The following is a 15302-nucleotide window of genomic DNA, read 5'->3' as shown; positions in this document are numbered from 1 at the left end:
AATTTTAGTGGTTTGACATAATCCACTGAGTTATGAACAAGTATATTTGATGTACATGCTCAGTTTGTCAGGGGAAATAGCTAAGTATTGCTCTTATTTGTTTTAGTCATGTTTGTTCATAGGTTGGTACTAGGCTATCGGGCCTATACAAGCCTAGCCATAACAATTCCCTGGCTATTTCTTCCCACGGTGTTTACTTCCCTGGACCCCTGTCTAGCAGGGCGACTGACATGATCCCCGGGGTGAATTTCCTATCTCCCATCCAATCATCAAGGTTCCTTTTGAAGAGGTCCAAGGAGGCGCTCTGCTTGACATGTATGGGCAGTCTATTCCAGTGTTTGGGGAGTTTCTGGGTCAGGAACCTATCCCTCCAGCATGTTTTCTTCATTGTGATGACAAGGTTTAGATTATCCGATAACTTCACTAGGCACAAGCCTGTTTTCAGGGGTGCACCAGGAGTTTGCTCAGAGCAACACAGTAGACAAATGAAGGCCGAGGGCACTAATTATTGGGCTTACAAGTTAAAGCTTATTAACACTAGCAGCCAATCGCTTAATCCTTTGTGCTGAAGTCTTTCATATTGTTTCATAATATTTTGAATCATATAAAGCTGTGTGTAGCATTGTTTTATTGTGCTTAAAAAGAATTTTGTAATCTGCTTTTCTCTTTCTATATCTGTCTATACATATATATATATATATATATATATATATGTGTGTGTGTGTGTGTGTGTGTGTGTGTGTGTGTGTATATAAATGTAAAACAAACACACATATATATGTAATATGGGGGAGGGGACCTTTCTCACTTTTAGGCTGTTTGAGCGTATATGCAGACTGTCTGACAACATTCAATCCCTATTATATACTTGGCACACAGTAAGGTACCTGATGAATTTTTTTCATTATATTTGCTTGAATCTATTAACCAGGATAGTCCAACTAGGGTTATAGCCCCTTTTCAGCAGCATCCTGGAAAGAAAAGCTCCATAATTCATTAGTTGGATATAAAAGGTATATCAGTGCACCATTTTTAGTTTATGTGCTATATGTCTTGATGTTGAAGATTTGTGACAGATTTTGCAGTTTTATTGTAACACACTACTACTTTTTGCATTGGGACCTTGATATGGACAGGCTAATGAGGAGGTTCATCCAGAACCAGATTCAGATGGGAGTCTTACCAGGGCCCTCTCCCATTGGAGAGGGTCCTTCTACAACTATGTTCATCCCTATTTCTCCTTCCCAGATCCGACCCGATGCTTCGGGGTTCTCGGGTCCGAGACCTTTCAGAGCTGTTGGGTCGGCGGCGCTGGTTCTCGTTTCCTCGACGCCAGCCATCACCTTGAGTTCCTCGGATCCAGGAGAGACTCTGAGCCATGGTCGGGGCCCAGACTACCCTGCTGTCGGCTCTGATCCCTGCTTCGGATCCGGGGAGAGTCTCATTCTTATGAGCTACGGAGGTGTGCTTTCCATCGGCATTCGGGGCAGTGGAAAGGGTTCTCTCCCAGGGGTTGAGGTCACAGCTCACCTACTCGGATCCTACCCATACCCCTCTGATTTTGGATTCTGCTCCCATTACCCTGTCTCAGGGACAGCCCGTGCCAAAGCAACCCCAGATTGTTCCCCTCAGGGAACCCCCAGAGGCTTACGAATCCTCTTCAGAGAGTCCCACTGGAGAGGAACTTCGTAAGCGCAAGTGTAAGAGGAGGCACTTGGACTCCCCTGAGTCCATTACCACCGATTCGGACTTGGATGAAGGAGAGGGTTCCCCCAGATCACCTACCGAGGACGTCTCATTCGGAGACATTATGGAGATCCTCCGCCAAAGAGGAGGTTGGTCCGCCCCCAAACCCTCTGCGGATGAGTCCGTATTCCTGGAGGCCTTCGGCACGGGCCATCTACTTCCTGGGTCTCCCCTCCAGCTGACCCTTTGGTGGACCTCATCACCACTAGGGCATGGAAGGATTCTGACACCGTAGAGCCTATACCCAAAAGGCCAGACAAAATTCTTTCCCCGCCGTCAGACAGGCAGGCATGGTCCAAGGGAGCCCCGTTAGATGCTTTGGTGGTTGCAGCAGCCGCAAAGAAGGAACTGGCACAGGAGAGTTCCTCAGTTCATCCACCAGACAAGGACTCCAGGTCGATGGATCATTTCGGGAAGCGCATGTACTCGTCAGCGACATTTTCTATCCGTGCGCTGAATTACTTGGCACATGTCATCCGACGGCAGCGAGAACTTATATCGGAACTAACTGAGTCGCCCCCGGAGTCTCTGTCGCAGCAGGACAAGCAGTCCTTTACTGTGAAGATGACTACACTGAAATTAGTGACTAATACCTCTATGCGTCTCCTCTCTCATGCTACAGAGGGAGCCGCTAGAGCTTCTGGTACAGGCGTTGCCTTGAGGTGACATGCCTGTATCAGGCTGTGTCAGTTTGCGGACCCCTTTAAGGTGTCTTTCATCAACGCCCCTTTCAGTGGATCATCCCTCTTTGGGGAAGACTGCACGTGACACACTAACCCAGAGTGAGAAGGACGGAAAGACTTTGTCAGCCGTCGGAATCCCCTTCTCTAACCCCCAGAGATCCTATTCCAGGAACCAAAAGGGGCAAAAGAAGATGTGGTTCTGGAAATCACAGTCTTTTCGTGACACCCAGGAATATTCATCCCCCAGAGACAGAGGGGGACAAGACCGACGCCGTCCCAGAGGCAGAGGGGATACCAGAAACTTCAGGTCTAGGGAACCTTTTTCCAACAGACCCGCACAGCAACCCTGAAGGGTTGCCCGGCTGCTCTACTCTGGAGGCAGTCAGGGGAAGATTTTCCTTACATCCAGCGGCATGGGAGTCCATTACTGCAGACTGCTGGGTGTTAAACCTCATATCCAGAGGATATTCTATCCCCTTCATTTCATGTCCCATAATTCCAGCACGCCTTCCAGATGTTCCACCCGCTCACAGGGAGGCTGCAGCATTAGAGGTTTTGAAGCCGCTACAAAAACGAGCCATCAAGCCTGTCCCCCCAGATCAATCTGGATCAGACATCTACTCCAGGTTCTGTTTAGTGCCAAAGAAGACGGAGGACCTCAGGCCCATTCTGGACCTGTCTATCCTCAACCTGTTGGTAGAGAAACAAAAATTCCGGATGGTCACTCTACAGTCCATTCTACCATTTCTGAGAGAATGCGACTGGATGTGCTCGTTAGACCTCCAGGACGCTTACTGTCACATCAAAGTCCACAGGAGCTCCAGGAGGTTTCTATGTTCCGGCTAGGGGCCAGTCACTTTCAATTCAGAGCCCTACCCTTCGGTCTCACCACAGCCCCCAGAGTGTTCACCAAAGTTATGGCGGTCGTAGCGGCTCACCTGAGACTTCAGGGCATTCAGGTATTCCCCTACCTAGACAACTGGCTCTTCGCTGCATCTACCAAACGTCCCTTGTGTCAGGCCCTACACTACTTCCTCAGTCTGACTCACAAGTTAGGCATCACGATCAACCTCAACAAGTTCCACCTGACTCCGGTTCAGAACATAGACTTCATCGGGGCACGGTTGGATTCAATTCAGTCAAAGATTTTTCTCACCCCGGAAAGGGTAGAAAATGTCAGACTCTGTGTATCAGCGATCTTAGATCACTCTGTAGTCACAGCAGCTGATGTTCTCAGGGCCCTGGGTTCGATGGCAGCCTCAATCTCTATCCTCCCTCTTGCACGTCTTCACATGAGAGTCCTTCAGTGGAATCTAGCAGTTCAATGGTCCTGGCTAGACCTCCCAATGAGTTTCCACATCCTAATCAAACGGACATGCAGAACATCACTCCGCTGATTGAAGCCACCACTGGACATTTTTGCGGGGTGCAGCTTTCTAGCCCCTCCGGCTCAAGCCACGGTGACCACGGATGCCTCCCAGCTCGGGTGGGGGGGCACTTCATGGGAAGAACGGTCCAAGGCACATGGTCCCTTCCAGAGACCAAGCTACACATCAGTGTCCTGGAGATGAGGGCAATGCTTTTAGCGTTGAGAGCCTTCCACCCTGTCCTACCTCTGGGGACGGTAGCCATTCAATCAGACAACATGTCTGTAGTCTGGTATATAAACAAACAGGGAGGGACCCGATCCTACCCCCTTTGTCGCGAGGCCATGAGGGTTTGGGAGTGGGCCATATCCATCAGCCGGTTTCTCATAGCAACGCATATCCCGGGATGCTCCAACGTTCTAGCAACAGTCTCAGCAGGGCAATCCTTCTGCCTTACGAGTGGTCTCTGAAACAATCAGTGGCAGAGAAAATCTTCCTTGTTTGGGGTCAACCTTGCTGCGATCTCTTTGCATCTCCTTACAACACGAAGTGCAGCAACTTCTTTTCTCCGATCCCCCCTCCGGGGGATGTCCCGAAGGACGCTCTTGTCCATGCTTGGCCTCCTGGGCTACTGTATGCTTATACCCCATTACCTCTTATTCCGAAGTTCCTTCAGAGAGCTTGCTGGCTGCAGTGCAAAGTCATTCTCATAGCTCCCTTCTGGCCTCGCCAAGTATGGTTTCCCTTCCTATGTTCTCACCTGTTGGCTCCTCCATGGACTCTAGATCCATGTCCGGATCTAATTTCTCACCCGTCGGGCATGCCCCTGCCCAACCTGGGCAGTCTCAAGCTGACGGCGTGGCTGCTCCAGTTCCTGATCATCAGGACGCCCGGACTTTTGTCCCCTGTTAAGAACATTCTGGTAGCTTCTCTTAAAACCTCCAGTAGGAAACTGTACAATAGCAAGTGGAGACGTTTTTGTGTTTGGGCCTCTCAACGTAATCAGAACCCATTTATAGCCCCCGTTCCGGTCATACTGGATTTTTTGGCTGACCTTTTTCTATCAGGCGCAAGTGCTTCCACCATCAAGGTTCAACTGGCTGCCATCTCTAATTTTCATGTAGGTGAAAATAAGGTTGCTCTGGCTTCTGCCAAATTGTGTAAAGCTTTCCTGAAGGGCACTTTTTTATTGCAACCACCAGTTAAAGAAACAGTGCCCCCCTGGGATCTAACTTTAGTCCTTCAAGCTTTGACCTCTCCCCCTTTCGAGCCAGCCGGTTCAGTTCAGATGAAGTTTTTGTCCTGGAAGACCGCATCCTTGGTTGCCATCACTTCAGCTAAAAGAGTTTCAGAGTTGCAGGCCTTATCCTCCTTGCCCCCCCCCATTTGGTTTTCCACAAGGATAGGGTTGCGCTGCTTATGAACCCTTCTTTTCTTCCCAAGGTGTCCTCAGCAGCCAATATTAATCAATCTATAAATTTGCCAGTCTTCTTCCTAAATTTCCAAAATAGAGGTGAATATAAGCTTCATTTATTGGATATCCATAGACAGCTTCGTTTTACCTCCATAGGACTAAACCCTTCTGGAAGTCGGATCAATTGTTTGTTTCTTTTTCAAAACCATTTTTGGGCAAAGCAGTTTCAAAAGTGTCCTTAGCAAGGTGGATCACTCTTTGTATTGCACAAGTTTATAAGGACAAAGGTTTATCTCCTCCTGGTGTATTGAAGGCTCATTCCACTAGGGCAGTGGCCACTTCTGCAGCTTTCTGGTTAAGAGTTCCATTAGACGATATCTGTGCGGCAGCGACTTGGGCCAATTCGCACACATTCATCTCTCATTATAAATTAGATCTTATTTCTAGAGGGAGAGCATCCTTTGGCTTTGCGGTGCTCAGAAATATCCTTCCATAAGGGCCTCCCAGGAATACTAGTAGCTGGGGACTCTGTCCCATATGTGCAGAAAGAATGAAGTTAACTACTTCATATAAAGAAGTTATGTACATACCATAACTTTCCATCTGAGTAGTTAGACTTCATTCTTCTGCACCTTCCCTCCCTCCATCCCCCTCACTCTTCAGGTTTATCCGGTTTAGGATTGTGGTTATGTTGCCATTTAGTGACAGCAAACTCGATCTTGGCTAGATAGGAGGAAGTGATGTAATATAGGTAGGGGAGCTTGGAGCTCAGAGCTGATGCGTGAAAAGTTTTGTCGGCTTGGATCCGAATCGGATCCGAATACCCATATGTGCAGAAGAATGAAGTCTAACTACTCCGATGGAACATTATGGTAAGTACATAACTTCTTTTTTTCTTTTATTTATTATTATTAAATATATTTAAACGCGGTGGTGGTGCTGCGGTAGCGTTGTCGACTCACAGTAAGTCGTTGTCCAGTTCGATTCTCAGAGCGTCTTCTGCGTGTAGACATGCGTGAATGGGCATACCTTCGTTGAAGGTTGACCTGGTAACTCGGCACGTAAAAATCAACTACCAGTCATTAGCGGACCGGAGTTCCGCTGTGGCGACCCCTAACCGGGAAAAGCCGAAAGACTCAACATTATTGTTAAATATACTTAAACTGTTTCATTGTGGCTAGTTTGTTTAGAAATATTTAAGCTCTTAGAGTACTTGCATATGTATTTGGTGACACTGTATAGGCCACTCCTAAATAGCCTTAAAAGTCTTGGTCACACTTACCACGTGGATAACAGTAACATCACGTGGTAGAATTGGCCACCCTTTGGGAAGGGCCTTATACTAGCTGATGAGTGGTTGGTGGCAGCTGGGTACTACCTTTTATAGTCTGGGTGGAAGGGGGAATAGCTAGTGAACCTGTGCCAGCCTTCCCCAGGACTGTCTTGTGTGTTTGTATATAAATCCAATCTCACAGTGTGTGTGTCAGCTACTTGGGCAGGGACACAAAGCACTGGTTGGACAGAGTGGGTGCTGGAGGTTTTGGCTTGAACACTCGGCTGAGATGTTAACCCTATAGCTCTGCCAGTGGGAAGTCTTATTGGGGATCTGGAGAGAGAGAGAGAGAAACTAGCCCCAGACTGACTGTGATCTCTGTGTGCCCTTAAGGGAAATTGTACTTTACTGTGTGTGTGTACTTGTCATCCTCCCAATGTGCATGTCCCTCACTGGTGCTATTGGTGAGGATTGAGGCTCCTTGATTACTGGGCTGGTGCAGGGGCATCACATATTAATCGTTTGGCAGTGGTGGGATACCCACATCACATATTAATTGGCTTGTAGTGGTGTGGATATTGAATTCCTGTAGCTTGTGTACAGTGATCACTGAAGGTGTTTTCAGCCATGCAGTGAACATTGAGTTCATATCACTACTGTTTTATTTCTTTTGTTAGCTTAGTTAGTCAGGGAGAGCAGGCCAGCATGTCAGCAGAGGAGTATGGCAAGCTGACAAGGAGCCAGTTGGCTATGTGCCAGCAGAAGGATTGGTGCATGCCAGCCTGACTAAGACAGACATGATTGCAGCTTTAGTCACAGTTGCATCAGAGAATAGCAACCAGGACGATGATCAGACTGGCCATGAAGATGTACAACTGTCAGAAAATGGACAGCTCAACCTTTCCACAGAGGACTTAAAAATCCATCTGGAGTTAGAGACTTGAGCTAGAGGCCAAGCTTTTGGAAATGTAAGGCAGCAGAGAGGCTGAGATGTCTAGAGACAGGAAAATGAGAAAATGCGATGGTTGGACACTGAGGAGGAGAGGAGGCAGAGGCAACATGAAAAGGAGATGCTGACTCTTCACCAGAGTCATGGAGGTAATGGGGAAGGGAGTAACCAAACCCCAGAAGCAACAAAGGTCAGTAAATTTCTTCCACAATTTACAGAGGGGGATAATTTTGATAGTGTCATTCATATATTTGAGAGGGTATGTAAACAGTATAATGTTGACCAAGGGCTGTGGGTACGGTTCCTGACCCCCTTACTCCATGGTAAAGCTGTAACTGTTCTTTCCCAACTGTCTGATAATGACTGCTTAAATTATAATGTTGTAAAAAATTGTTTGCTAGAATTTTTTTAAGTTAACAGTTGAAGCTTATAAGAAAAGTTTTGTGAGCATAAATGTAAGGCACATGAAAGTGTGTGAATATGTTGCTGAACTATGCACTTATTTTCATAGGTGGGTGAGTGGATGTCAGGTCACCACTTTTGAAGGGCTGTTAGACCTTTTAGTGAGGGAACAAGCTCTTGGCACTTTGCCTGAGGACATGAGAATCTGGTTAGCTGATACAGTGCTCTACTGCAGATGAGTTGGGGAAGAAGGGAGACCTATACCGAGCAAGCAGGGCATCACTGCACAGGAAAAGAGCACCCAGTGCTGCTTATGGGTCTAAGGGAACCATGGTGGGCAGCCCAGACTGCCCCAACAGAGTCCGCCAGTAGCAGGGGAAGCCACTAATCCAGGTACACATCCAGGACCTAGGGTTAAATGTTATAAATGCAACCAGTGGGGCCATGTAGCATATAGATGTCCACGGAGGCAAGGTAGGGAACAAAAGGTGGGAGAGCCAGTAAATGGGAATGACAGAATGCCAACAGTAGATTATCTCGAGGCAACAAGGGTACCAAATTACCACAAGAGGTTATATCTAATCTTAGTGAATGGGAAAGAGACCATGGCTAAGAGAGACGCAGCTTCTGACCTAACCATTGTGAACCCTGCAATGGTCACAGAGGAGCACTACTTGCTTGGGCAGTTACTCCAGTCAGAGCTTTAGGAGGGACCCCATTCCAAATACCTTTGGCTAGGATTCACCTTGACTGGGAGGGTGGAAAAGGAAGCAAGCAAGTAGGTGTATTTGAGGATATCCCTGCAGGTGTCCTGATAGGGAATGATTTTGATAATGCAGTACTATGTGTGCATGCAGTTACACGCAGTCAGGTTTGGAGAGAAGCATGTGGGTCTGTTAGCCTGGGGGAAACCCAGACAGACAGCACACTTGCTACCAGGACTGGTGAGGTGGTTACTTCAGGGAGGGAGCTACCCTGTAGCAGTGAGACTGAAGGTGAGCTACAGCTGCTTGTGGGTACTGATGTTCCCTTGGACAGAGTGACTGCAAGGGCAGAGGTGAGTAGTAGTACCCAGGGAGACAATGAGGCACCACTGTCAGAGGATACCAGACTTCCTGTGGAAGGGGAGCTGGGAAGGGTTACCAAGAGAGAGTTGAGACAGGCTCGGCTCTCAGACCCTACATTACAAGGCCTGAGGGGGGTAGCTAGTGAGGCACCTGATTCTCAAAGGGGGGGGATCTGTATATTGGGACAAAGGTTACTGTATAGAGTGTGGACCCCTGAGGGAGGGCTAAAGGGTGAGAGAATACAGCAGTTGGTAGTGCCCAGAGCCTACCGTCTGGCACTTCTAGCCATAGCCCATGATATTCCCTTTGCAGGTCATATGGGTATAAAACGTACAAAGAGACGTATTATGCAGAACTTCCAGAGATATAACAGGGTACTGCAGGACTCATGAGCAGTGCCAAAAGGTAGGTAAGGCAGGAGACAATTTGAAAGCTCCTTTGATGCCTTTGCCTGTGATGAAGGAGCCATTTCAGAAGGTAGCTATGGATATTGTGGGGCCTCTGAGTACCTCAAGGTTCACAGAAAAAAAAGTATATCCTAGTGGTAATAGATTATGCTACCAGATACCATGAGGCAGTGGCTCTGTCCTCCATTGAGGCAGAAAAGGTGGCAAATGTTTTATTAGAGACTTTCGGCAAGGTATGTTTTCCAAAAGAAATACTGACTGACAGAGGTGCCAATTTCATGTCAGACCTGCTGGCTTGTCTGTGGAAGTACTGTGAGGTGAAGTACCCAAAGACCACCGCCTACCATCCCCAGACTAATGGTCTTGTTGAGAGGCTAAACTCTACACTCAAGACCATGCTGCGGGCATTTGCAGACGAGTTTAAGAGGGACTGGAATAAATATTTGCCCCATTTGTTTGCTTACAGAGAGGTTCCCCAGGAATACAAAGGCTTTTCCCCCTTTGAGTTGCTGTATGGACATAGGGTGAAGGGGAATCTAGATTTGATTCAAGATGAGTGGGAGGGTTGAGTGTGAATGTCACAAGGAGTCTGTTGTGGTCTATGTCCTAAACCTCAGGACAAGGCTTAGGGAACTCATGGGCTTGGCCCAAGAGAACCTGGCAGAAGCCCAGCAGCAGAAAACGTCTGGTATGACAGCAGTGCTCAAGCTAGAGAGTATGCTGTAGGGCAGCAGGTAATGGTTCTCATTCCTGTCAGACACAACAAACTGCAGGCGCTTGGGAGGGACCCTACAATGTGATGAGGAAGGTCAGTGATGGTAACTATGTGGTAGAACTGCTAGGCAGGAGGAAGGGACACAAATTGTACCATGTTAACATGATGAAACCTTACCATAACAGGGAGGCCCTTGTGCTAAGTATTTGCATTACAAGGCAGGAGTCATCTAAGGGAAATCTATGGATACAGGGAGCCAACCAGGGAAATCCCAAATTACTATGGAGGAGCCTAGGGTTGCAGGCTTATGATGAGACAGTGCTGCACGGTACTGGGGTCAGCTATGCCAAGGCAGCTGGAATCTCAAGACAGGGAATGGGGTAAGGTTTTCCCAAATAGGCTCAACCCTCTCAAGTAATGTTTCCCAAGGGTCACTTGAAAAACTAGCTTGAGTTCTTGTGGGGAGGGGGGAGAAGTGTGACAAACCAAAATGCTTCCAGCCCAGCTATCTGGAATTTTGTAAAAAATCATATGTCATTTGTGAACATTTAATATGCTTCATAGCCTTGCCTTACAAATGTAAGAAAACTATATGTTGCATGTATATCAAACTGCTGATGCAGAAGTGTGTGTTGAACTGTATGTTATGTACAGAGCTTCAAAAATGTAACCACAGTGCACCCTGCTGCAAAAAAGCAGAAATGTGTATAAACTATATGCCTGTGCAAATGTATGTTTTCGTGGTAGAAGTTGGAACATACAGAGTTAACTTGCAAAACTCTAAGAAAATAAGTTGAAATTGTTTATGACTATGCTATAAAGTTAGTTAATGCAAAGAGACAGGATATCTAGAGCTAGGAGGTTTTTCTGTTGTCTGGAAACAGAAATAATTACAGGTTTCAAAATTAAAAGTATTTGACCATTTGGCAACTTCTGAGAGATGAGTAGTTTTGACACAGAGGTGGTACATTTTAAGTTTGTTAGCCTGGGAACTGAAGGCAGAGGTGTCAAAGAATGATGTAATCTGAGATATCCCAGCAGAAACATTTGATAGTAATTTAAGAACTGTCTCAGAGAGTGAGCCTTTGCATTTTTGTATCTTGTGTTTAGACCTGAAACATCCATCTTCAGCACTTCTCATCTGCATTTGCTTTGCTCTGTAAGTAGGACTTGGATCATAGTATCACTTTTAGAGATAGATAAGAATATAGTAAGATTAGTTTAGATGTTTTCTGGGCAGCCACAGTGGTGCAGCGGTTAGCGTTTCCACCTCACAGCAAGAGGTTCTCCGGTTCGATTCTCAGCTGGGGTGCCTTCTGTGCGGAGTCTGCATGTCCTCCCTGTGGTCGCTTGGGTTTCCTCCGGGTGCTCCGGTTTCCTCCCACATCACAAAGACATGCTGTAGGTGGATTGGACACTCCATATTGGCCCTAGGTGTGTGTGTGCATGCATGCGTGTGCCTTCTGTGGAAGGTTGGGTGCCAGGCTGGCACCTCGGCACCGTAAAACTCCATTGCCAATCATGAGCGGACGGGTGATCCACTGTGGTGACCCTTAACCTGGAAAAAGCTGAAAGAAGTAGTTTGGATGTTTTCTGTATTTATGTGAGACTGTTCTGCAATGTTGTTTTAAAATATTTCCTGTGATTCTGATCTCTGTCACTGTATTGAGTATTGGCGTGTTCTTTTAATATTAAATATATTTAAACCGTTTAATTGTGGATGGTTTGCTTAGAGATATTTAACCTCTTAGAGTACTTGCATATATCTGGGCAGAAGGAGTCATAGCTAGTGAACCTGTGCCAGCCTTCCACAGGAGTGTCTGTGTGTTTGTATACAAATCCATTCTGTGTGTGTGTGTGTGTGTGTGTGTGTGTGTGTGTGTGTGTGTGTGTGTGTGTGTGTGTCAGCTACTTGGGCAGGGACATGAAGCACTGGTTGGACAGAGTGGGTACTGGATGTTTTGGTTTGACAACTCTGCTGAGATCTTAACCCTATAGCTGTGCCAGTGGGGAGTCTTATTGGGGATCTGGAGAAAGAGAGGGTGAAACCAGCCCCAGACTGAATGTCATCTCTGTGTGCTCTTAAAGGAAATTGAACTTTACTGTGTGTGTACTTGTCATCCTCCCAATGTGCACATCCCTTACTGGTGGTAGTGGTGAGGAGTGAAGCTCCTTGATTACTGGGCTAGTGCAGGGGTGTCACAAGCCTTGAAAGTTAAATATGTAAGCGGTTTTGCAAAATATTATCCCTGGGTTATCATGAGTCCCTGGAAATTTGGAAATACTCTTTTATTGGATTAGAAACTATTTGTATTTCTTTTCTGGAGTAGATCACTGATCACAAATGACAATTTGCAGGCTCAGCCTGCATTGCACAAATAGTAACAGTAAACTCTACGTCAGCATGTAAAATATGCAAGCGCTAGGCATAGTATGTTTTTTTTTTTTGACAGTCGTATGCAATCTGTTTGTATCATTCTTTCACAATGACAGATATAACACAGTCACATAGAAGGAGTAATTATGTTAAAACTCACATTTTATGTCCAATCTTCTTGTTGGATTCCTAAATAAATCTCTTGGTTTTCATCTTGGGAAAGACTGGAATAAACTTTGACTTTTTGATATGTGCATAAAGTACAGGAATTTATATCTTGTTTTAAATATACTGAGAGTAGTCGTAGGATCCACAAGTGTGTTAAATTAAATGTAGCCTTATTTTTATTGATTTGTCATTTTAAGTAACTATTCAAAATGTGTAAGGAGGTGTTAGAATTGTACTTTGATGCTCTTACTCACAGAATGTTTTATTAAATTGTGGAGGAGGGTGCTGCTCTGGCACTTGCGTGATCCTGGGGATTCCCTGACTACCTGAGACAGTATTTCAGTATTTCTGCCAAACGTCTTATAAAGCATGTCTCTGAAATTGGTGACCATTACAATTTTTACTATGTGGTAATTAAATGAAGAGCATCCTGTTTTTTCATGTTTTACATTTCCTTTTGTAGAATCTGACAGGTTTTTCTGCTTTCCCAGGGTGATTTTGTTTTAAAGATTGATCCTCCTGCAGGGTGGAGCTTTGGTAAGTGCACTTAGTTTATCATTCTTTTGTGACAGTATATTTTAAACTTTGCATTTGTTAGATGGTAATGGCAGGTTTAAGTGTCTCCTTAAGATCTAAATATTCATAATTGAAACATTCCGTAGGTTTCTGCACACTGATTTCCTTCCAGATGTCATTATTTTCAGTAGGATCCTGTGAGCATTAACATGCAGCTTGGTGCATTGCTTCAGTGGTTATGGTGTATGCTTCACAGTTCAAGGTCTTAAATTCAGTTGTGACTTTCTCTTCATGTGGAACATGCACTCCAAAAGTGGTTGATATGGCTGTTCCATATTGTCCATATGTAGTAATTTAACCCTTCTCTTTGCGGCCTGGGTCATGGGATCTTCAGAGATGGAGTTCTCTTTATGGATAACAAAAGTTCAGGAAAAAAAAAAGAAAAGACCGACTAAAACTTACTATTAATAGTGTTCCATCTGGGTTCTTTTTCATTTTAATAAGGTCAGCCGGCTTAGTTAAGTACAAGCCTTAGAGGGTCTTTTGTAACACTAAGTTAGCAAAAACTGGCTCTGCCAGTAGGTTTTTTTAAGTGGCTTTCCTTGCTTATTTACAGGTGAATCATAGTAAGCAAGAGTACTGCTTAATTTATTATGTGCTTTTTTTGTATCTTTTTAATGTCTTAACTTGCCTTATATTGATTGTTCTGTTGACTTTTGCTGGCAAATAGATGTTTATGCCGATAAGTACTTCCCGACCATGTGAGATGCAAACTTTGCTAATAACCAGAATAAGTTCTCTACAAGGTAGGTATTCTTTGGGAATGGGCAAATCATGCAGTATTCACATGTGTGCTACTAACGTTAATATTACATAATGGAGTTCAAAAATGTTATTCTGTACATTTCTTTAAATGATTCAACTGTAGAATTACACTTGTGCATTTTGTATTTATGTATATTTTGAATAATGAAAGGACTCTTACATATACTGGTTATGCCATTGACACTGGTTGTCTGTGACATTGTTGACATTTTCTTTTCTGTGTAGGCTTAATGTATGCACTGGGAAACACATTCTTTCAGTAGAACAATGTGCATATTAGTAATTGATATAAATTATTTGCTGATACAACCAGAGCCATATCAAAGTTGTTGAAGTTTGCAGCAGAGGAGCTGCATACTGTCTGATATTGACAGTACCCTGTCGATTTCACTAGGACATTTATTGCTTTCCATTAGTGCAGGCAGCAATAAACCTGTCATGATTGTTGATGTAGCACTGCTTTTTGCTGCCAGTTCTACAGCTGTCATCTGCTTCAGTTTCTTCATTCATTCAGTTTTAATGTGCACTTTATGCTGATTCAGCATCTAGAGTCATTTTCCAGTATTGTCTTTATCCCAGCAAGTGCATCATAACATTTGCTTTTATGAAAAGCATGTCTTTCTTCTCCGACATTGATGTATCATATTATCAGATAAATATTGTCTTCCAGTTAGTTTGATTACTGTCAGACTTTCTGCTTTATAAAATATCAGTTGTTAATAATAATAATAATAACCATTTGTTAACTAGGTGGGCCCACTGGACACACACTCCTTTTCATGGGTGACCTGGGAGCAGTGTTTGGTTAAGTGACTTGTTCAGGGTCACACAGTAGGCCAGTGAGAGCTGAGAGAATTAAACTCTGTACCACAGGAACTACAGCGTACCACCTAAACCGTCTATGCCAACCACCAGACTATTGAAATGCTGCAGGTGGGGAGACATCTTTGTGCTGTCTTGGATATTTTCTGATAAAACTGGACAGGAGTAACTTATATGAGAGCTCATAAATACTGTAGGGTTTATCCACAACTGGGAGCGCTTAAGGAAAATCTGTACAAAGAAATGCAGATGTGTTTTTGAAATGCACAGCTTTAGGCTTACATTTACAACAGTGCTGAGTGCTCTGATTCTTCAGTCTTTCACAACTTTTTGCAGGTTCTGTTTCTTCATTAGTTGTCTGATGCATGTTTTATCCCTACACATACATCATAGCTTTTTATGCTACGAAAAACATGGCTTTTCGACTTCTCATACTTGCATATGTCAAACAGGATTCAATAAAAATATTCTTGTGGAAAGTTGACCCATGCAGTCATGATCAGTGTACCCTATTCAGAAACTTAGAAAGGATGCTAGATTACATCCTAACACAACAAAGGCATCATGCATA

At 44.8% G+C, this 15302-nt stretch overlaps 1 protein-coding gene across 2 annotated transcripts in view; it reads left to right on the top strand.

Annotated features, from left to right (window-relative positions):
• The window catches only part of LOC122816397 (nodal modulator 1-like), an 877949-nt gene that overhangs the window by 25973 nt on the left and 836674 nt on the right, over positions 1-15302 (top strand). Inside the window, exons 2-3 of one of the 2 annotated variants that reach the window (XM_044089155.1) lie at positions 13060-13105; positions 13815-13890. In XM_044089155.1, the coding sequence (XP_043945090.1) occupies positions 13815-13890 (76 nt within the window). In that variant the 5' untranslated portion in view covers positions 13060-13105. The remainder of the gene's footprint in view (positions 1-13059; positions 13106-13814; positions 13891-15302) is intronic. The other variant, XM_044089153.1, reaches the window with a different exon arrangement.

The sequence above is a fragment of the Protopterus annectens genome, chromosome 12.part0 (assembly GCF_019279795.1).
Source record: "Protopterus annectens isolate FY-2018-M chromosome 12.part0, PAN1.0, whole genome shotgun sequence".
Lineage (NCBI taxonomy): Eukaryota > Metazoa > Chordata > Ceratodontiformes > Protopteridae > Protopterus > Protopterus annectens.
Note: the sequence above shows the minus strand (reverse complement) of the source record. Positions and strands in the feature narration are given on the sequence as shown.